This window comes from Apium graveolens, chromosome 6, assembly GCF_009905375.1.
Source record: "Apium graveolens cultivar Ventura chromosome 6, ASM990537v1, whole genome shotgun sequence".
Classification (NCBI taxonomy): domain Eukaryota; kingdom Viridiplantae; phylum Streptophyta; class Magnoliopsida; order Apiales; family Apiaceae; genus Apium; species Apium graveolens.
In genome coordinates this window covers 58,017,114-58,040,110 of record NC_133652.1, presented here as the reverse complement: position 1 = coordinate 58,040,110, position 22,997 = coordinate 58,017,114, and the positions used below count along the sequence as shown (strand labels likewise).

The window sequence follows — 22,997 nt, the reverse complement described above, 5'->3', positions numbered from 1 at the left end:
CAAATTAATATATATGTAATTGTTAATATTGCTCTGGTTTTAAAAATTTGTACCTATTTTTTATTTTTTACTAATTAATACATGTTGTAGTATAACACTACTTTAGTTTTAAAGAATATTTACATATTTGTTTCATATAAATTAGCACGTATTTAAGTGTTGATACTAATTTAGATTTAAAAACTAGTACATATTTTAGTATAATTGTGATTTAGCATTCAAAATTAGTACCCTTTTTTTTCTTTACTACAAAATAATACATATTTAAGTGTTTAATATTGATTTGGTTTTAAAATTAGCAGATACTTTTTTTTCTTTCAAACAAATTAACTTCATATTTTAAAACAATATTGTTGTAATTTTAAAATTTTACTACATATTTTTCCATACAAATGAATATATATGTAAGTGTTAATATTGCTCTGATTTTAAAAATTTGTATCTATTTTTTTCTTTTTTACTAATTAATGCATGTTGTGATATAACACTACTTTAGTTTAAAAAAATATGTACATATTTGTTTCATATAAATTAGCACGTATTTAAGTGTTGATACTAATTTAGATTTAAAAACTAGTAATATTTTAGTATAATTATGATTTAGAATTCAAAATTAGTATATATATTTTTCTTTACTACTAAATAATTTATATTTAAGTGTTTAATATTGATTTAATTTTGAAATTAGTAGATACTTTTTTTTCTTTCAGACAAATTAACTTCATATTTTAGTACAATATTGTTGTTATTTTTGAAATTTTACTACATATTTTTCCATATAAATTAATATATATTTTAGCTAAAGTTACTAATACTTCTAACTTTAATTTATGTATGCTTTAACTTTTCTTTTTCCTTACAGTGAAGATAAAACTTTTGAGTCTGTAACAATATCTTCTGATGCACCTATGAAGGCTTTTATTGATGATTGTAGAAATGTGGTTGGTCTTGATGGATGTGACCTTAAGGGGAAGTATGTTGGTTGCTTATTATCAGCCGACAAAACGGTTTGGTGCCTTTAAGAATCATGATTTGTAAAAATGAGTGTCCTGACAATTGGTTCTTATTTTTACAACATCTAAAGCGTTTGAGGTTGGATGAGCATGTGGTAGAGGCAATCAACTTCATATCTGAGAGGCAAAAAGGATTGAGCGAAACTATTCATAAGTTATTCCCCACTTCACCACACATGTTTTGTTTGTGGTTTGTAACTACATTTTGATATGGATCACAGATGGTACCTTTGAAAGGTTCTAATGATTGTGAAGAGGTATTTATATTAAAGGGTTGCTATATTAAATCATATAAACATTTTTTTAAAATAACTAATAGTCATTATATTTGTTTGTGTAGCCTGGAGCAATTATTGTCCCAACTTTGCTGATTAGAAAACAAGGCGGGCCTAGAAAGAATAAAAGAAAGGCTTATGATGAGACATTCCAGGAGAAAAAAATAAGATGTTGCTGCAAGTGTAAGCAACCTGGGCATAACAAAACTAAGTGTGGTGATGGTCTGATAGGCTCTAACTCAAAAAGAAAAAGGGTTAGAGTGAAAGTAAATAGTTGAATTAGTTTATTTGGACTGTTGATTTTTTTTCAGTTACTTTTGAATTTTTTTAATTATTTTGACTGGATTTTTCACTTGATAATGAATATCTATATATTTACTTTAGTGAGGATGATGATTTTTAGTGTCAGACACAAATAAAACAAATAGTGTCAGACATTGTTAAAAAGTTTCATGACAAGAATATGTTATAATTTGATCTAATTAATTAAGTATTCAAAATTTATATAATTTCACAAGAAGTAAAGTATTAATATTTAAAAATATAAAATTTATGAAGTTAAGACTAAAGGTTATATATGTCATACAAAAATATCAAAGAGTAAAGTTAACCATGGTTAACATAAAATTGTTAAAAAATTGAAAATGAGATATATTTATAAATAAAATTATAAATGAGATATATTTATAGATGAATATTTAAAGTGGGACATATTAATAAAAACCCTAATAATTAATGTTAGGATTTATGAGTTCCGAATTTTAATTGTTGCTCTTACGTTTGGGATTATCGATCCTCGCAAGATGCCTACGTATCTCTGTGTAGTAGAGAATCAAGTCAAAAAGTAGTTTTAGGTTGAGGGATAGATCCCTTTATATAAAGGTGAGTCTAGGGTTAGACTTGTGCGGTGAGATTTGGTGAACAAGTCTCCAACTTAGATGGTGATTAGGAGTCCTATAAGGGAAGAAACTTCATAACCTTCTGTGTAGAATTTTGAGTCCTTTTAGGACACATGTCTCTGCTCTTCCCAGCGTATTGGGCCTAATCCGTGAACAACTTATGTTCGTGGATCTTGACGACATATATTCAATTAATTATCACTTAAAATAATTAATTTATTCAAGTGAAACTAAAAAGATAAAATATAGTAGCTACTTTCCCTAAAAAATTATTACCTACTTGTACATCTTTCCATTACTATAATTGCATACTGAAATTATGATATGTTTTACTTGTCTCATACAGACTTATACCAAAATAGTCCAGGTGCGCACTCGATAATATAGTTTAGCAGGTGTTGACTAATTTTCAAGAGAATCAAATTAAATTATTATATATTTTTTCAAATATTCACAATAATATTTCGGTGAAATGGAACAGTTGGCGGGACCTGGACTTCCACAAGTCCCGCCGAGTTATGGGAGTTATGCCCTTGCATAGATGCCAAATCTTAAACTTTTGAAAAGTGCATATAGATGGGGCAACAAACCAACAGAAAGCATTAATTGAAATTCATGTATTTAAGTTTAAATGAAAATATTTCTGGATAACAAAATAAAATATTTAATTTTTCTTAATCTATATTATTAGATTAAAGACGAGATATTAAAAATTTTCTTGGTAGTCGGTCTGATCACTCAATGCAGAGCCGTTCAATATTTTAGATCAAATTGATGAGAACGGTTAGATATAACAATATAAATTATAATTATATAGGGGTGTAAGGTTCGAATCCCATTAATAATATATTAAAATTATAATTTACGATATATAATGATAGCAACAATCGTGCATCGCGGGGAGGGGGGTATATACTAATATCCATGTAAATATCAAATCAATCAAATTGTGAGATGTCCAGAATGTGAAATTTAATCTGAATTGTTCATTTATTTGAATCTCTCATTTGAATAATATAACTACCCGATTGAATTATAAATATAGACATGTTGACATGAGCGGTATAAATAGATGTTTACGGCACACGTGCCCCGGGAAAAAAGAGTGTTTCAAATGATATTATTTTATAATTGAAATTTTTATTTGGTATTATTAGCATAAATCAACGTGGATATTTTATCCGGTCTTTAGAAATTGGTCGGACAATCGATGATGGAGAAGTAGACTGAGCTCCGAAAAACACGTATACAAAGCTCCGGGCGCCCTAAGTGGTGCTAGCCGCGATGAGCGGCCGTTTACGATTGTCGTTTATGACGGTAGTTCACGAAAAAATGAATATTGACGAGAAGTCCGCAGAAAAAGATGTTTCACAACCTGGAGAGAACGTATGCGATTTTCAGAGTTGCTCGTGCTCCGGAATACATGTTTCTGGAAGGGCTTTTGGTCGTAAGGGGACGGTCGTTTGCGACGCAATATGAACAACAACGAGTAAATTGAAAAAAGGTTTGTTCATATGACTTAATAGAAGAATATTTGAACTTAAACGATCGAACAAGTGATGGAGAAAAGCCTCCAAAGAGGCTCCAAGGGTCGTTAGGAGCCTCTAATCTCTTAGGTAGCGCCCTAAGGGTTCGGAAGGGGCTTCCACGAGCCTATTATCTTGGATAATGTTCGAAGGCTCCGTTTTGTGATTTTGCGAGTTATCCTCATCGCGTAATGATCATTTAAATCTAGTGTGTATTTTGGGAGCCTCGTTTCCGCATTCAACTGGTTATCCTCATCGGAGAGTTTGGAATTATCTTACACTTTTCATTTTTATACTTGGGATCACTCATCATGTAATATAATGGGTTATCTTCATCGAGATGTGAGGACGTGCTTAGCATTTGCATTAAGGCATGGGCATATACCTACGAATACAGTCAAGGAAGATAGTCGTAGCGGAGAGATTATCCACCGACCAATGAGTTATCTTATCCGTAAAGTTCTGAGGTCGTAATCTAGTATTGAATGTTCGTGACTAGGCCGCATAAAGAGAATAGAAGTTCGAGTCATCATAGAAAGTCAGTTCAAAGACTTTTACTAGGTCTCAACATGAGAAATTGAGTCCATGTTAATTTTTTGTTATTTACCTACTTTTTCTCCATGTTTGACATGCATTTAAGGCTATTATAAGTTTAGTTCTAAAATTTATTTTTAGAATTTTCTTTTTTCTATATAATAGCTTTAACATTATATTTTTATTTAAAAAAATATATATTTAAAATTATAGGGAACCATGATTTACGGCAATTTTAAAATATGTGTCAAACCCCCCGTCCTCCATTATAAAGAATTCAGACGGATAGAGGGAGTGACATTTATCTAGTATTTGTTTAACCAAACGACTTGATATACACTAATTTTAAAATCCAAGGGTATCACTCGAAAAAAAAAAGTTATCATCCGAAGAAGGCAAAATCAGAACAGTGCCATTGACAAGTTCCTATTTTATTCGGCCCCCGTGCAAAAAATTTAAGGTATTTATATAATTTGGATTGGAGATAGAATATTTCAGTAACCAGATTCTTAGTTCTTATAAAATGAAAAATTATAAATAGATTAAAAAATTGATATTACTGATTTTACAAATATTTTGACAACTTTCTTGTATATTAATAGTGTCCCTGCAAAAAATTATATTCTTCTAAATCCGCCACCCCACCTACCTCTCATTTTCAACCACCATCTCCGACCAAATTCGATAAAAAATTCCGACATACCTACGTCCTTTCTCGATTGCCCACACAATTTTCTGTCAAAGTCATCAACGAATTCAGGCTTTCATCATCAAAAACTTGTCATAATATGACGAAACGTTTGGTAACTGCATTGGTGATCAAAGTTTGGTTTACATACGTTATAGATTTTGTGCTGATGTTTAGAAATAGGGTCATAGTTCAGGACGTGATTTACAGGTGTTCGTGGTGGTCATGGTGACACTTCTGATGGTTGGATGCAATGACAGTGATTATTTCTGTTTATTGTATTTTTTTTGTAAATAGTGGCTGGGAGTTGTGGCCATCGGTAGTGATTAAGGGCTGAGGTGGTGGTTATAATAGGGTACATAGGTCACGTTCCCGCAAATAGGTTAAGTGGTGGCTTAATATTCTTGCATGCCTAAAGAAAACACTTGTAAAGTATCAAGTGACAGGGCTACATTCTTTTATATACACAGGCTACATTTTCACAAAGCTATTCCTGTTTGCCTAAAGAAAACACTTGTATCGAGTGACAATTATTGTACACACACAGGCTACATTTTTACAAAGCTTTTACAGCCTAATGCATGTATACACCAACTTTGAAACCGTAAACACTAAATTGTCATGGCAGGACAACGCAGGACTTTATCTCCTTATTCAAACAACAATAAAGAAAGAAGATAAATATAACAGAAAAATTAAACACATAGGCACTGTTGTTTCGGGGAATTTTAATATTGCAATATCTGAGAATTTAAGTCATAACCGTTCTATGTTTTGCTGAAAACATATCCTAAATACCATATCAATTTCTCAAAATAAACCAGAACACAGACAAGGTCCTCTGACAGAAACTGCTGGCATGCTTAAAAACTTCAAAAGAAAATAGAATTACAGACGTCTTCCACGCCTACCACCCTTTCTACGAGTGCTGTCGGTGGGAATTGGGGTCACATCCTCTGCAATTAAATAAAATATATTAACAAGGATTAAACTTTCGACTGAATGCCAGATAGCTGAAGACAGAAGAAAACCTTTTTTGTTTGGACATAATTCAATTAATTAAAAAAGAATTAGCTATGACTAAAAATTAACTACAACTGCTTAAATGAAGTGTAACAAAACGAGAGTGGGACAAAGAAGGTAATTGATGCAGTGATACTAATGGTAGGGGGTCAGATGATAATTCTACAGATAAGAACATTTACCGATACGTCCAATTTTCATGCCAGAACGAGCCAGAGCTCTGAGTGCAGACTGAGCACCTGGACCAGGGGTCTTAGTCTTATTCCCTCCTGTTGCCCTAAGCTTGATATGAAGAGCAGTAATGCCTAATTCCTGTAATTAATATTTAAATTAGCCTTCTTTATCATTGTAGTATGGATAAGCACCAAGAAATTGTTATGAGCTTGTCTAAGGAAAAACCACAGAAGAAATAAACAAGTATACAACTTAATTTCTTTCTGGATACATGCAGAAACGAGAGTAGATATATCTTTTTCCTCTGACCCGAATGTTATAATATTAATATTATATGCTAAATATTAACTGAACAACATTTATAATCCAGAATCTTTAATTGTGCATTAGAATAAGAAAGACAAATAACCTTGCATCGCTGGGAAACATCTTGTGCAGCAAGCATAGCTGCATACGGTGAAGACTCATCACGATCAGCCTTGACCTTCATGCCACCTATTCCAAATAAACATTCCCGAGTGTCATCAAAGTTCTTTTGTCTAACATAAATATGTGACAGATAATTTTGTTGTAGAAGATAGATATGATATGTACATTTAAACCTTCTGCTTTATCTACGAGTTGCTAATTTAGTTTAATTCCTCCTATTTGACAATTTGAGATTGTCATCTTACAAAAAAACCGCATGCTAAAAATCAAAACAAAAACAAGGGTATGCAGAGAAAACATAAAACATCACAGAAAGACAAGCATCAATTACTCTCTAAACATACATATGTTTGTGTGTACAAAAATCTGTGCAAATGTTTTTGTGTTAGCAAAGAAGCTTACCAGTAATTCGAACCATGGTTTCTCTTCCAGACAAGTCAGTGACATGCTGCATTTTCACAAAAGCATAATAATGATAGTTAGGACTGATTGCTAGATAAAAATAACAAAACACAACAAAGTCCACAGTACTCACAATGAAAGTGTCATTAAATGAGGCAAAAATGTGGGCAACTCCAAACACGATCTCGCCATCTCTAACAGCAGGTCCAAGAGTTACATTTTCTTCCTTGGGCTCCCTAGTCTTCCTCCTCGACTAGTACACAGAAGCAGAAAAAGGAAAGATAAACAAGAGACAACAATAAAGCCGCATGAATATGTCTCAGATTTATAAAAGGCATTATGCAGTACGGCTATCCAACATAGATTACATAAAATTGATTTGGCAGAAATGAATTTCATCTATTGGTCACACATAACTTGACAAGAAACAAGCAGACAAAAAGCTTCCCATGAGCATAGCAATTCGAGCTCAAAAAGTAATAACAACAAGCAAGTTGAAAAATGCAACATATAACGTACAGAAATCAACTTATAAAAAATCACCCACACTCAGGGGAGGATCTAGTATGGGGCACGGGGGACACGTGTCCCCCCTAAAATAAAAATTTATGTTTTTTTACCATTAATTTTTTTGAAAATATATAAAAGTGCCCCCCAAAAATTGAAAAATATAAAGGTGTATTCACAAAATATGGTAGGTGTCCCCCCGGAGTTTAAATCCTGGATCCTCCCCTGCCTACACTGAGACTAATTGCCAGGATGTAGTAATTAGTAAATGTTTAATATATTTATATAAAATGATATAAAAATACATAGGATTAATTCTAAATCATTGGATTAATCAATAAAAGGTAAACCTGGGATTGTCAGAACCTTGACCGAAATAGGCTTCTAAGCTAAATGCATTAGATAATCATAAGAAACATGTAAGAGCTACTAACCGATATCGAATCAACACGATGCCTCTCTCCCTCTCATCGTATCCTAGTTACATATCCCAATGCTACAGAATTCCTCTCTCTCTCTCTCTCTGAGGACAATTGGGTAATACAAATTCAATTATATCATATGATTAAAATTGACAAGACAAAATAGCATTTATCGAGACAGAGGTAGTGACTAACAAGTAAAGAAATTCGAAAACAATCACACAGAGGCAACACTTTCGCAATCGATATATATATAAGAAATTAAACAGCGACATGTAAAAACTGAAAAGAATAAATCGTATGTGAGTGTATATATGTAAATCGAGAGAGAAGAGAGTACCATTTTCAGCAGCAAGTGAGAAGATGGCTCCTAAGCGTAGACGATGATGACGGTGCGAGTACGAGTAGAGGAAGAGGCGAATGCGGTGCTCTTATGCATACTCCTCTTATATTATATATCCATTGCTAGGGTTTTTAGTCGCCAATTACCAATTTTACCCCCTTCTTTTTCATTTTATTATTATTTCGTTTTCTCTAAAATTGTGTTTGCAGATTTTTATTAATTGATTCTTTTATTTTCACATCATTTTTTTATTAACAAGAACTTTTAAGTTAAAAAACCGTTAACCTTAAATTCCAAGTAATAAGTTAGGGGTGTTTGGTTTGTGTCTAAAAAACGAATACAATTCTGAAACAAAATAGAGAAGAAAGTAAATGAATGATCTAGAATTATTTTGTCTGGAAGTGAAATAATTTCCAGATTGAAAATGAAAAATTATATAATAAAAATAGAAAATCCTTATTAAGAAGCATTATCACTCATGGTTTTAAAAATTCCCGATTTAGTTGATTAATCTTCAGTTAATATTTTATAAAATAAGTGACAAATCATATTTCCAAAATTCGATTAATATATATATATTCTTATTGAACGGTATATTGAAAATAAATTATTCGATATAAAATAAAATTTTAATTAGATTTAAATAACTATCAATTATGTAATATGTTAAATATATATATTAATTTACAAATTATTAATAAAATAAGGGTTTTGAATTAAATATAATTATAATATAAAAATATATCCGATTTTTCCTCCGATTAATCCTTCCGATTTTTTGATAATCCTAAATCGATAATTTTACCATTATATTCCGATTTCCGATTTTTATAACATTGATAATACCCAAAATATGCTCTCACAATTAAATCGAACCGAAGAAAAGAAAATTCTAGTTTTTTTCATCCTATAGCCCCCTATCTTTTTTTTGTCCCCTATCTTATTTTCAAAATTTCCTTTTTTCACACGAAACTAGAGAATCCACATTTTTTTCTGTTTAGACCTTCTTTTCTTTGACAAGCAGAGAGATCCACCATGAGTTGTTTTTTTGTCATTTAAATCTTATACTTGCTTTAATTTTAGTTCCATGACATCTAAAAAACATTATATATACATAAACTTGTGCAAATCAACTATATAAATATAAAATATAAACTTGTACTAATCAATCTTCAAAATTTAGCTCACAAAACTATGAAGCACTTCAGAAAATAAAATAAAAAATTCAAGCTCCTACATATGGTCCTCCAACACCCTTTGATTAATATAGAAGCAAATTTTACTGAACTGTATAGCAAACCAAATTGTAAATCCACAACTCAAGTATCAACTGAAGTTCAATCTGGTACTCCACAACTAACTATTACAGCTGAAGTCATGCTATTATTATTTTTCAGCGAAATGAACATACATAGAAAGCAAACCTAACACCGGCAAAGGATTAGATTGATTAGATTTAAGCAAGAGAGGATATTTTAGGTGTCACAATCTCCAGAAGTCCTTTGGGATTATCCACGTGAACCCAATGACCAGACTTGGGAAGGACATAAACTGAGACCTTTCCCCCAGCTCCATCAACTTTCCTGCTGGCAAGATTTTCAAGCCGCTGAACCACATCAGCATCCCATCTGTCACTATTCTCTGCTCGTACAATTGCTATCTCCATCCCCTCGGGTGGGTTCTCCAGTAGAGGCCAATAATCTGTCTCCCTAAAAGAGTTCACAGAACAGTATCAGAAAACATAATGAACCACATATATGTTCTTCGAAATATAGTAAAAGAAACAGTTATGTGATCATGTGAACAAGTAAAGCATAACTTGAATTTACCTGTATGAATTAAACATTGCTACAGCACCTTCGAGATTAAAAGCCCATGTCTCACCTTCCTCTGATTTCTTTAGGTTTGTGCCTATCCAATCGGACAATGACTTCGAAAAACCAAGAGTCATCATATGATTGACCAACCATCTACAGTCAGGAAGAGGATTCATTGTAATCAGTAAATTTTCAAAAGGATCTGGGAGAGGATTCAGACACAACTAGCAAATTAAGATAACTTCGGCGGAAAGGAGAAGAATCCAAGTTTCTACCAAACCACCACAGGTAAAAAATGCCTGCTTTACTTTTCAGACCTGTACTGATGTCACGACCCCTAAAATGCCTAGATGCATTATATTCCCAATAACTACCAGGACAAGGAGCATTAGTAACGGCCATACTGAAGTCCAAAAGTGATATGCATAATGCAATATAAGAGATTCTTATGAAGCCTATATTTGATGACCCAATTGATCGCGATTTCAATAATGAACAAAAATTATTTCTGTCATCCAAAATACTTCTGACAGATACCCAAAACAGAGATACAGAATAAAGATTCATGACCAAATGGTTTATGAGGGTTTAATTCACGATATTCATCAGAAGGCGTATTTTGAAGTTGGATGCACCATTCATTTTCTTATTCTCCTGTGAACCACCATTTTATATAACTGATGCTATTAAAAAGATATATGCAATCTTACATGTATACAAATGGAAAGTAATTTGACATTCATAGGATACTAGAACCATGTCATATGTGATGAGAGTGTTTACTTTCTTGAAGGGACTGAAGAAGGTAAACCCTGCAAGGTCTTCAAAACTTTCTCCACTTCTCCATCACTGAATTCAGGGTTCACCGTTCCAGGTACAGAATCTAGTACCCACAGCTGTTATGCATCATGTATCTCATCTGTGAGTGAGCTATAAATTGTCAAATCAATTGACAGGTACCAAATAAATAGTTTTCGTATAAATAGTCGTGACTGTTGTTTTCACTTTTTATTTAACAAAAATCAGAACATGCTATTTAGCAAAACAAAAAAAATACTAACTACTTGAAAGAATTTGACTATTTGCCGATTGTCATCATTACAAAAACAAATTGTGTATATTGTTAACTATGCTACTTGAACATGCTTGTTTGCCTTAATGGAACTAATATTTATTATTTAGTATTTAGTTACCGTGCAAATATATATATATATATATGTGTGTGTGTGTGTTGATGTGCATTCACGCTTAAGCTTTGTCACACATTTAGGTTTTAAAAACTAAGCACAATAATATAGTTTAAAAACCGAGTGAGGGCAGCGGCAAGCAACAATACCTGTTTAGGCAACTTAACGGAATCACCATAATCACCACGAGCACAACTTTGCGCATACTGTAATGCAACCTTTCCACCCATAGAATGACCTATAACCACATCCGGCCAATTCCAACCTTGAGACTTGACCAGATTCGCCAGATCATTGGCAGCATTCGGGATGTCATGAGGCGCAATTAAGTCTTTCAGTTCAGCCGATTTCCCATGGTTCCTCAAATCCGCAAGCATCATCCTCCACTCTACTACATATGTAAAATTACACTACTCAATTCAATTATAATTAAATCATCATCAATATATATCGATCAGATTTTAATTGTAATTATATAAACAAATGAACAAATGCGCACAAACACCCAAACACATACACAGAGAGAGAGAGAGAGACAGAGAGAGTTTAGACACAGTCAATAATCAAATTTTGAATCCTAACAGAGAGGGGGCAGAGAGAGAGAGACCTGAGGTGGAAAGAGATGAAGCTAAGATACGAGAAAACGATCGCCAATTACGAGCAGAGCCTAAGAGACCGTGAAGAACGAGTGCTGTATAATCGTAAGGTTTCTCCGATCGGACCTCTTCGAAAGCTAGGGTTTGAATTAGTCTTGTGGACCGAAAGTGAATCGTGTTAATTAAACGGTTCACGAGTTTTAGACCGGCTTTGTTTCGTGTAATTGTCGCCATTGATGTGCTTGCTTGCTTTGTGCCTTCGTATTGTATATCCTTCCTGTTTGTGTGGGCTGAGGCTGAGATATAACTATTGTATTGCCTACGGACAAATATGTTTTTTCTTCGGCAAAAAAAATATATTCTGAAAATAGACATAAATTAGATTTTATTTTATTTATTTCAAGCTAGTTGAAAGCAGAAGCTTGAAGTTACAACAAATGTCCCAATTTGTTTACAAGAAAATGTAAAACTACTAGCAATACTACACACATACAACACCAAAACCCTGCATTTTCTTCATATTGTTCTTTACTCCAAGCCGAGGCTTCTTTACTGTAGAACTTCCTTTTAATTGCTGATGAAGTTCTTTCCTCTTCAGCCAATCCAATATGAGATAAAATGTGTGGAAATACCTTCGCATACGACTCTTCTCCGATCAGCAAGTCTGAGTGTCCAAAGCCATCCACAACTACTCTCTCGTGTCGATAATCAGGTTGGTGTAGCTTCATGTACTTGTTTGCTAGAAAAGAAGTTTCAGGAGTCACTAGAATAGTTCTTCCACCTGATATGTATAGGGTTGGCAATGCCATTCTCTCTGGATGGATTAAGTATGTGTTTTTGCCTTTTTCGTTTACTATGAATCCGGTGTTGCAGATTTTTCTAAGGTGAGGAAATGCTGCCATAGGAAGGGCTGGTAGGCTTTTTTTGTTCATCCAGTAGTGCATGCTAGAGGTGATGTTGTTGTGCCAAAACGTGTTCCCAAATATTCCTGAAAATACTTCACATTCATCGCAGCTGCATCTTTCGTAACGTGGAATGAAACGTGCTATGGCTCGTATGAGTCTTTGCGAAGGCGTGGTCTTTAAAGATCCAAATAAAGGTAATGTCTTGTTTTTTCCAAGTATTGCCATAGACATCTGCAAGTTGAATAATTTTCATAAATGAATCATGATTTAAAGAGAAAGAAGTAGGTTAACCTTTTCAAATATGGTTGGTCTATTCTAAGACTAAAAAAAGCCTGTGATATATTCAACCAGGTATTACTTCTTTATGTGCACAAAAATCAGTTGTCTGATAATCTATTTCATATAAATGTAGGAAGAAAGAAGATTTAGGGGGAGCCTAGAAGAGATTGAATACTAGGTAGTAGGCGTCTTTAACAATCCTGCTTGCCTTTTCACATGGAGGGAGAGAGGGAAAGGGGGGAGGGAGAGGGAGGGGGAGAGAGAGAGGGAGAGGGAGAGGGAGAGAGAGAGAGAGGGAGAGAGGGAGGGAGGGAGGGAGGGAGAGAGAGAGGGAGGGAGAGAGAGAGAGAGAGAGAGAGATTGATTTTACCGGCAAAAGGGGAAGCCGCATCTTGAAGGAAGGTAAGGCTGTCAGCTTAAAGAACATTGAAGAGTTGGTGCAAGACAGAGAAGCTATTGTGGAGGATGAGATATGACCTCCTAGAAGAGCAATGTGCATCGCTAAGCCGCCTACACAATGGGCAACCACGTGTACTTTTACAGATTTTCCATTCAACTCAATTATTTTATTGATCACTGCACATAATAAAATTGAGGTAATTAATTAAAATGCCTGCAACATAATCTCATATTTGATTCAGTAGAGTTTGTGTTGACAAAATATACCCGTAGGTATATCATATCTGCCAATATCTTCAATTGTGAAACAATTAGAGGAATTTGAAGGGTAAAATCTTGGCTGAAGAATCCATGTGTCATGCCCTTCTTCTAGTAGAGTCCTAACCAGATCATTTGGTTCAGTAGGTAGCCAAAAGCTCTCTGTTGAATACCCATTAATAAGGAGGACTGGATACAATTTCTTATATCCTAGTCTTGATGAACTCTGATTGCATTTCCAATGCTTGCAACTGATGATGAAATTGTCTTCTGCAAAATTACAAGGACCGCTGTTATGAAGTTTAGTCAAGCTTTGAATTACTTTGTAAATGAAGAGCACTAGAATAGCTTAGTCAGAGTTGTCCTTTTTTGGCCAACTTTTATTTTGTGTACCTGTTTCAATCTCCAGCAGATCACTACTTGGATAAGATTTTTGATAAATATCCAAAGCAGTGAAATCTTTGTTAATCCCACGTGGTATTTGTAAGATGTAAGTTCTGAGAAAAGATTGTAACATAAGACATATAAACTTCCCCTTACATCTCCCTGTCATGCTTATCAAACTCTTTATGATCTCAAGTACTGATACATGAAGATCTCCTTCCAAAATTACTGTTTCTTGTTCTTTAGTATTACTCATGATGACTTTTCTAAATGTGATATTCATTGATGTTGATTCTTTAATCATATACAATCCAAATAGAAAAGGATTTAATACTTTCTTTCCCTCAAGAACATATCTGCGAATTAAATGTAAAGCTTTAATCAGTACAATAAACTGAGGAAGAGAAGGCGTAGACTACAAGTAACAATAATAACAAATAAAAATTGTTGAACCTTGAACCAGAAGAAGCTGCAAGGACAAGATTGTAGTGCATGTACTGAGTGTAAGGAGTTCTGATATCTACTTCACACAGGTCTACTTCTCCATCGATAACATGTATTTTGTCACTTTCTATAGCAGTGCAAACAACATATCCACCAACTTTTCCTCTGAGAAGAGGATGTGATTTTCCACTAATCATAGTCATTCTATCGCAATCTTTAGAGCTCCAAGAATTCAATTTCACTCTCAGATGAGCAGAAAATGGCAGACCCTCTAAATTCCCTGCCATAATTTCAGTAAAAGTAATAGAAGATTTGTGACTATCATTTAAGTTCTCAGAAGTCGCCGTACTAAGGTTTTGATTGAAGGCTGTACGACTAAATCTTGCATCACACATGTTCTTGTAGTTGACAACATCCTTTACAAGATGCCTACTTACATGCTCCGAGACTGTAGCAATAGTTAGAGATGGGTTAACGCCTACTGAGCAAGGGATTAGGGAGGCATCACAGACATACAAACCAGTATGGACACTATCATGGAGATTTGTGTCAAAAACTTGACCATTAGTATTACAAACACCATGTGAAGGATCTGATGCTGCATTGCAACCGCCTAAAAGATGAACAGAGGTGCTTCTATACTTTGAAATGTGAAGAATTCCTCCCAACTTTTTACTGAGCATTTGGAAGGCTTTGATTTTTCGCGGAAATAAAGTATCTCTGGGTGGTTGAAAGTAGATCTTGTTTGTATCCTTTTTAAATGAAATTTTCCCATCACTTTCATCATATCCCATAACATTAAGAACCATCCCTTGGCTGTTCTTTATTCCGAAAATGAACTTCAGCTTGTCTACAATTTCGTGTAAGATACCATAGCCACCAGGCCAACTATAAGTTGTAAGTCCTTTAAATAGCATGTATACGTAAGGTGTAGGAAGTACTGCACTCTGTGGAAATGAAATAATAAATGAAAGGCCTTTGTTATGAAAACTAGAAGGCATATCTTATGTAATAGTTTTTGCTTTTTAATGTGCATAACTACATATTTGTCTAATTAAAATTAAATAAAAAACTGCATACATACAATTCGTTAGAAAAGTGTTTATTGAGAGGAATATCAAAGAAGAGAGACTAAAAATATTCAAAGATGCAGTCATGCAGAACTCTTGTCTTGAGTCAACTACAAACGCATATACACAGATATCCATTAAAAACTGTAAATTTTGGGTTTGAGGAAGTTAAATGAGAGCTGAAGGTAATTGAGGTGAACAATAAGATGAGAAAGCTTCAGACCTGAATTGTGAACCCCAAAGAATTAGTGTAGGATGAAGAAATGGCAGGGCCAGGCCGCTCCTGAAATGGTACTTTAGAGAACTTCTTCCTGTCTAAGCCAGAGGCATTTAAGGGGGCTGAGCTTCTAGCAACATAAGCAACATTATTTCCATTACAACTAATCCCTGATCCAAGTGTGCTGGAAAGTTTTAGTCCTCTCATCTGAGACTGAAACAATATATTGTTTGTCCCGAAAACTCCACCTACAAGATTCCAAGAACGATAACAATATAAGTGTTAGGAAGATACAATATCAAGATTGGTATCCCAACAAAAGCCCTGGAACTATTTCTGTATTTGGCTAACCTGAGAGGACTACAAAATCACACTTCACATGATCAATCTCATTAAAAAACACAAGCCACCGTCTTTTTTTTGTACTAAAATTTTCTTCTTTGGAAGCTTTATCCAAGTTTTTCACCACGTACTGCACTTCACATTCTGTCTTTATTGTACATCCTTCCTGCATCATAAGAAAACACTTACAAATTCAACTTGGGGAAGGGGCTCATAGAACTCTTATAAGTTTGATACACTTGGTGTTGGTGATACCTGAATAGCTGAGAAGATGTAATTTTTGTCTGTGGAACCTTTGGCATTGTAAGGACATCCGGAAAGACAGTTACCACAGGCCAAACAAGATCCCATTTGAGCGGAATTCTTGGAATTCAGTGGTGGATTTTCTTCATCAAAATTTATGCTCAGCTTCAGGGGACTCTCTATACTCACCTCAAACTCTTCTTTTATAATATCTTCCATGACTTTGGCATTCTGAAACTTAGTGGGGACTCTTTGAGCCCTTAGCATGGATGAAGCAGAAGCCTCGCAAAATTCCCAATCATTTTCCCATTCTTTGGGCCATTTCACATTCCTTTTAGCACGAACTGGAGTTGGTATCATGACTCCAGCATTAACTAATGAACCACCACCAAGCCCACAAGCCATAGCCGCTAAGCAATCTTCTTGTTCATATACCTGTACTTTCATAATGCATTTAATAAAAAGCAATATAATATAGCTATTCGAATAAAATCACCACACTGCCTCAAATAGACCCAACCTGATACGTTTTAGTGCCCACTAGTCAGACTCAGACATGCTGGATGCCCTTATGGTTAGCAAGCAACCACATATGCAAAATTTAACCTCTATATGTTAAGGACTCATTATTGTAATTATTGTTCAAAATTTAATTTAGAACCATGAATAATTTGGTGACCATTCAAAAAAAATTCCCTTTTTAAAAAATGTGTCAACTAGAGGATGCAGAAAGAAACCTGAAACAAAGCATCTCTGCGGCCAAAACTGATTCCCAACTTGCTGCTTTCGAACCTGAAAGCTGATAAAATCTTGGAACTGCTAGTTGGAAAATCCTGAGCTTCCCATCTTCGTCCTTTTTCCACTAAACATACTTTTAATCCTGCCATTGACAAGCGACAAGCTGCTACTGAACCTCCATATCCTGAACCAACAACAACGATGTCATAGCCATCTTCTTCTCCATTTCTTTTTTCCCCTCCTCCTCTACTAAATACGTTTTCTGGTTTTGCTTTCTCCATTATGGGTTCTACAAGTAATAAAGATCTAGAGTGGCCATAGAGTTTATAGGAGTTTCTATTATTAATGATGTGGTACAGTGTACATGATGAATCTGTATATTTATAGTATAAGCCTAAGACTATGTTCGATCAAAACCAAGTGAAAGTATATCAGTTGAAGATCCAGTTTTTGTTTCTTACTGGCGTCCAAGTAAGTAAAACAAAACCCATAAATATATTGGTGCCAAACTTCTACAATTCATCAACATCATGTACATCAAAAATAGTATTATAACATAATTTGCCCAAAAAAATGAGATTTTAAATTATATACCTATGATACCCCATAAAGCTCACATGTTTAGGAATAATGCTACAATAGTCGCGGTTGTTGCATATGTGAGGGTGACTAACAATGCAATTTTGAGTTATGCTGTGGACTGAGATCTCAAGTATTAAGCTGGGACCAATGGACAATCCACAAGATATGATTTTTTTTGGTCCCAATGGAAGTGAAGAATTTGTTGAATAGAACTTTCAACAAATTCTTCACTTCCATATGGCATTAATTGTATGTGCGAATACTAATCAGTGTGTAACACAACAAAAAGAAATTTAATCGGCACAATGTGCAACCTTTTTTATCGACTTCTAATGTATTTTTTTTAGTTTCACAATGCGCGTGTTATTCTTGACCTTACTCCCGAATTTTGTTACTTTGATGATTCTTGTCCAAATTATAGTAGTATTTAGTATCTTGTTTCTATGGTAGCTAGCAGCATTTTATCAGAAACATAAAGGTTTTCAAGATTCTTGTAAAAGTGCAGGAGTTTGATACTTCCATTATAAATGTTCTAATTAGGCAATGCTCTGTGTAGTTATATTTTGTGCATTACACATTGTACTGGCTGTATTAAACTGAACAGAAATGACAATATTTATGTGCATTGAACATGTGAACAACAATTGATATTTTTTTTCTTCGTTACTGTCAATGTGATGTGAAGTTGTAAACTACTGTAAGTCTGTAATACAGTTGAAAGAGCGTGTACATAAATTATTTTTATTAACACTGTTCTTATTTTGCAACATGACATATACTAACTTCTGGATACTTAATATTCTAGTTGTATGAACTGTACCAGTGTACCAGATTCACAACACTCTGGCATCAAGTTCTTGTTTAATTTACATAACAACACTGAATTATTACATCAATTAACCAAATAATTTACAAATTAATTTCTGTCCCTGGCAAAGCAAGATCATTTACACTTTCATCACCTCAAAGAGATTATACTAATTTTTCAAGACCAACTGATCCTTAAAATTAAAAAAAATAAAAAATGACCTCTTTCTGAATGTAGAGGCATTGATTCTTAGACAATGTGCATAATTTTTTTAATTAACGCCACAAGGACTCGGCTTTCTCAACAGACTTCGGTGGCATCAATATTCTGGGTGGCTGATATGAACACGTTCTAATAGAGTTAGAACTACAAAATGCCGTATTCGGTGCTTGCATTTTAATCTTATCATCTTTGGTCAAGCAAGTGACAAGCTAATTTAGAGCAAAGATGTTTTGTGCCTTGTTATGCCTTGTAAACTTGATAATGAAGTAATATACACATTTTAGAATAAATGACCCTTAGATTCTTATATTTCTTGTCGTGAAAAAATTGATTCAGATCGACGAAAAGGACTAAATGAAGTTTTAATACAACAACCCTAACGCTGACAATAAGTTACCAAAACACGAGATGCGTTTATTTTTTAACCTGAGTTTACTTGTTTGGATCTTTCTGATTATCAGCAAATCTGCGGGATAAGACAATGACATCTTGTTTCACAGCAATGGCCACAAAAAGAGACTGGAAAAAATGCTAACAATTTTTGGATTATTTGTTACATAGAGCTGCAATCTGTTCTCGGGATTCCAGCAACCACAACAAATATATGTTTCCAGTGCAACTAAACCTTCCACAATGAACATTAACCACTTTGCACCAGAACATTGCCATCATTCTTACGTCATCGTTTTTGTACACGAACAATTCAGATTTATATCCTTCACAACTTTTGGGTTTTAAACCTAAAATCAACTTTCCTCACTTTCACTTGTAAGGAATAAAAAAAAAGTGACTGCCCACCTTTCTCCCATGTAAATAAACCCCTCACCCTGTTATGATATTATTGTATGACTTTTAATTTTCTAGATGTTCCTCGACCTTTCACCTTTACCCAATTAATTAATACAAATTTTTGATTTTTCACTTCTCGTAACCTATGTTTTAGAAGCCTATAAAAGGCTTGCATGTATATTATCTTGTTATATTAATATACATGAAATCTTAAGTTCTTTCTTACTCTCTCTACTTTTATATTATATAACACATTATCAGCACGAAAGCTAAGAAGATCTGTCATCAACCGGGTATGGCAAAAAGAGAAGTTGGTTTAGCAGATTACAAGAGTTTTTTTATAACACAAGTGCAAGGTAATCATTACTTCTGGTCTCTGCATAAGGTACCATTACTTACCATCTTTTGTAACACCATAGACTACTAATATATTTATGCATGTTTGTAACTTTTATTTGTGAATTAGAATGATTGATTAACGAAAATGTACTTGCTAATTATTCCATGTTATTTTATTTTGTGGCAATGTAATATATTAGTATATATTCTTTTGCACTGGTGTATATTAAGGATATGGAGCACTAGTAATCAAATTATTTTAAAAGCAGTATCCTTCTATATTCTTAATGATAACATAATTCAGTACTCTTAATTACTTTGATCTCTTAAAAAAAAGGGGAGAATAGATATATTATAGCCTTGTTACTCATGAGTTTTAAAGTCATCATGAAAATTTGAGAACATATGTAATATGTCTTCTTAATGTAATTTCCGGTTAATAATAAGTGGAGGTTGTTCCTTGCTATAAGGACATAAACTTTCGTATTTGGATCTAAAATATTTTCTTAGTAAAATCCATGTAGAAATAAGAGTAAGAATGTTTATTTGTATAAGAGTTGTTTCTTTTTAGCTGAGAAGCATAGTGTGAAATTTCTGCAATGTTCAGGACCTGAGGCTAGAGGTTCAGGGCCTGATGATGTGCTGAAATAAGTTTCTGTAATGTTCAGGGCCTGAGGTTGGAAGTTCGGGACATGATAGTATGCTGAAAACGTTTTCTGCAATGTTCAGGGCTTGAGGATTGGAAGCTCAGGACCTGATGGTATGCTGAAAACGTTTCTGCAATGTTCAGGGCATGAGGCTAGGTGTTCAGGTCCTGAGGTGCTGAAAAGTTTTGGTTTATTTAGGGCCCGATGCTTATGCTCAGGGCCTGAACTGGAAGCCAATTGCTAAAACTATATTAATATGTTTTGTATAAATAGGTATATTGTGTGGCTTGCTTGTTTTCTTTGATCGTATTCTGTGCAAGGTATATTTGCTAATTTTCTAGACTTATACATGTTTATTAGATAATTAATAGAATTTTATTAGTGATAATGTCGAATCTTACAAAACTCGAGTTCATTATACATGTGAAATATGAAATTTTGGTGAACTTCTAAATTAAGATATATCATTAACTTGATATTAATGTGTATTATCCTTTCTTTTTAGTAATCAAAATGTCGAATCTTACAAAGTTTGAATTCAACGCACTTCATGTCACCGGAAAAAATTATTTGACATGGATTCTTGATGCTGAAATCCATCTTAGTGCAATGGGCCTCGGTGACACTATAAAAGAGGGAAATAAAACCTCTGAACAAGATAAGGCAAAAGCCATGATATTTCTTCGCCACCACCTTGATGAAGGATTGAAAACTGAATATTTGACTATTAAAGATCCATCAACACTTTGGAAGGATCTCAAAGAAAGTTATGACCACCAAAAAAAGATGATACTTCCTAAAACTCGCTATGATTGGCTACACTTGCGATTGCAAGATTATAAAAGTATGAACAAGTATAACTTTGTCATGTTTAAAATTACATCTCAACTGAAATTATGTGGCGAGAATATCACCGATAATGATATGTTGGAAAAAACATATTTCACTTTCCATGCCAATAATATGCTCTTGCAGCAACAATATCGTGAACGTGGATTCACGAAATATTCTGAGCTGATTTCTGTTTTGCTTCTTGCTGAATAAAATAATAAACTTTTGCTGAAAAATCATCAAGCACGTCCAACTAGCTCAACACCATTCCCTGAAGTGAATGCGGTGACTAATAATGAATATAGAGATAATAAATCATTTGGGCGTGACGTGCCCGTGGTCATGGTTTTGTGCATAGTAGAGGCCGTAATCAACAAAATCCCCCCAACTTTAAAAGGAAGCCTTACTACCAGAAACAGACAATAAATGAGGAGAAGTCCGAGGGTAGTACGATGGCTAAAAGGGGTGAAAGTACTTGTAGTCGATGTGGAATGAAAGGTCACTGGAGAAGTACATGTCGTACCTCCAAGTACTTTGCTGACCTATATCAAGCATCTTTAAAGAATGTTGAAACTAATTTCACCGAACAGAGTGATCCTTTGGGGATTGCCCATCTTGAAGCACATCTTGGAAGTGATAATCAAGTTGATCCTTCGGCCTTTACTCACATGGAACTTGGTGATTTCTTTGAAGATGTTGATGTGAATATGCCTAAATTTGGTGGTGATGAGCCTAAGAATAACTAATCAAGGCCTTACATTGCTTGTTGAATTTTTCTTTATTTGGATTGTCGATTTTAACTTTTGAACTATGATATGAAAGGAATATGTCCTAAGTCTAATCAAGTATTAGGATTTAGGAATAACTCTTTATGTAATCTGTTTTGATTTCATTGATTTTAATAAAAGACTTGTTTTGTTTTTATTACGGGCTCTATCTATTTAAGTGTTTAAATAAGATATACCATAGTTTAGAGTAAAGCTTTTTATGGATTATGATGAGATCATAATAGTGAGACCTAAAAGATGATAACTCTAAACTTAAATAGTTCCTGATCATAGGATTACTAACTGGTAATTAATAATCCGCAAAGATCGGTACATACTATGTTTGCTTCATTATGAAGGATGTCTGTTCTCATAGACATTTGTGTGGTGACACTATAGCTAGTATGTATGTGCTTATTATAGAATAAGTTAACTGAACATGACTCGCACAGCTGAACAACTGATGGAGTTCACTCACGTGTCAGCAGTTGTTCACATAGTGATAGTTGTACAAGTATCCTTAGACTTGAGGTCATCATAGTCATCTTGTGTACACTGAACTATTCTTTGGTTTAGTTCTTAGTCTTCAGGGACAGTTATTAGGGCTCTACTGGGTATAGGAATTTGTACACGAAGATAGTGTATGATCAATAAAGGATCTACCCCTTCTAGTGAAGGAAGCGAATGTTCAAGACTGATCCACTTATGCTAGTTCAGGAATCTCTGGCCAGAGTGAATGAAATTAGAAAGGAGTTTCTAATTTGCATAGAACTACGCATAGTAAATGGTAAGCAAGTGATTAAATTAGATAGGCTTGACACGAGATCCATGCCTTGTATTTAATCGGGACATTGTAGGGTAGAAGGAGTTTATTGTACGGTAACTATTCACTGAATTG

At 34.1% G+C, this 22,997-nt stretch overlaps 4 protein-coding genes across 4 annotated transcripts; 1 reads left to right on the top strand and 3 right to left on the bottom strand.

The window, feature by feature from the left end:
* Positions 1 to 5,600: 5,600 nt before the first annotated feature.
* LOC141668825 (small ribosomal subunit protein uS11z) lies at positions 5,601 to 8,370 on the bottom strand. The gene is made up of 6 exons (XM_074475844.1): positions 8,233 to 8,370; positions 7,097 to 7,216; positions 6,964 to 7,009; positions 6,542 to 6,627; positions 6,141 to 6,270; positions 5,601 to 5,891 (listed from the first exon to the last, which is right to left on the bottom strand). The coding sequence occupies exons 1-6, from the start codon at positions 8,233 to 8,235 to the stop codon at positions 5,824 to 5,826; spliced, it is 453 nt and encodes a 150-aa protein (XP_074331945.1). The 5' UTR covers positions 8,236 to 8,370; the 3' UTR covers positions 5,601 to 5,823.
* A 1,105-nt stretch (positions 8,371 to 9,475) lies between these two features.
* On the bottom strand, positions 9,476 to 12,152 carry LOC141667988 (uncharacterized). Its single transcript, XM_074474643.1, has 5 exons — positions 11,847 to 12,152; positions 11,389 to 11,627; positions 10,836 to 10,948; positions 10,065 to 10,205; positions 9,476 to 9,944 (listed from the first exon to the last, which is right to left on the bottom strand). Exons 1-5 carry the CDS (start codon positions 12,067 to 12,069, stop codon positions 9,692 to 9,694), a joined length of 969 nt encoding a protein of 322 aa, XP_074330744.1. The 5' UTR covers positions 12,070 to 12,152; the 3' UTR covers positions 9,476 to 9,691.
* Positions 12,153 to 12,260: 108 nt separating this feature from the next.
* LOC141667987 (uncharacterized) lies at positions 12,261 to 17,814 on the bottom strand. The gene is made up of 9 exons (XM_074474642.1): positions 17,114 to 17,814; positions 16,389 to 16,811; positions 16,143 to 16,299; positions 15,798 to 16,039; positions 14,514 to 15,451; positions 14,070 to 14,416; positions 13,686 to 13,946; positions 13,390 to 13,595; positions 12,261 to 12,971 (listed from the first exon to the last, which is right to left on the bottom strand). The coding sequence occupies exons 1-9, from the start codon at positions 17,393 to 17,395 to the stop codon at positions 12,264 to 12,266; spliced, it is 3,564 nt and encodes a 1,187-aa protein (XP_074330743.1). The 5' UTR covers positions 17,396 to 17,814; the 3' UTR covers positions 12,261 to 12,263.
* A 3,200-nt stretch (positions 17,815 to 21,014) lies between these two features.
* Positions 21,015 to 21,545, top strand: LOC141665112 (uncharacterized). Its single transcript, XM_074471093.1, has one exon. The coding sequence runs from the start codon at positions 21,015 to 21,017 to the stop codon at positions 21,543 to 21,545; it is 531 nt and encodes a 176-aa protein (XP_074327194.1).
* The last annotated feature ends 1,452 nt before the right edge of the window (positions 21,546 to 22,997 follow it).

Coding starts and splice junctions, on each gene's coding strand:
- LOC141668825 (XM_074475844.1), bottom strand. Junction 7,010..7,096: donor CATTTAATGACACTTTCATT/GTGAGTACTGTG, acceptor GTGAAAATGCAG/CATGTCACTGACTTGTCTGG. Junction 6,628..6,963: donor AACCATGGTTCGAATTACTG/GTAAGCTTCTTT, acceptor TATTTGGAATAG/GTGGCATGAAGGTCAAGGCT.
- LOC141667988 (XM_074474643.1), bottom strand. CDS start 12,069: ATGGCGACAATTACACGAAACAAAGCCGGTCTAAAACTCGTGAACCGT. Junction 10,949..11,388: donor CCGTTAAGTTGCCTAAACAG/GTATTGTTGCTT, acceptor GATGCATAACAG/CTGTGGGTACTAGATTCTGT. Junction 9,945..10,064: donor GCAATGTTTAATTCATACAG/GTAAATTCAAGT, acceptor GAACTCTTTTAG/GGAGACAGATTATTGGCCTC.
- LOC141667987 (XM_074474642.1), bottom strand. CDS start 17,395: ATGGAGAAAGCAAAACCAGAAAACGTATTTAGTAGAGGAGGAGGGGAA. Junction 16,300..16,388: donor ACATCTTCTCAGCTATTCAG/GTATCACCAACA, acceptor CTTATGATGCAG/GAAGGATGTACAATAAAGAC. Junction 14,417..14,513: donor GCAGCTTCTTCTGGTTCAAG/GTTCAACAATTT, acceptor TTTAATTCGCAG/ATATGTTCTTGAGGGAAAGA.
- LOC141665112 (XM_074471093.1), top strand. CDS start 21,015: ATGTCGAATCTTACAAAGTTTGAATTCAACGCACTTCATGTCACCGGA.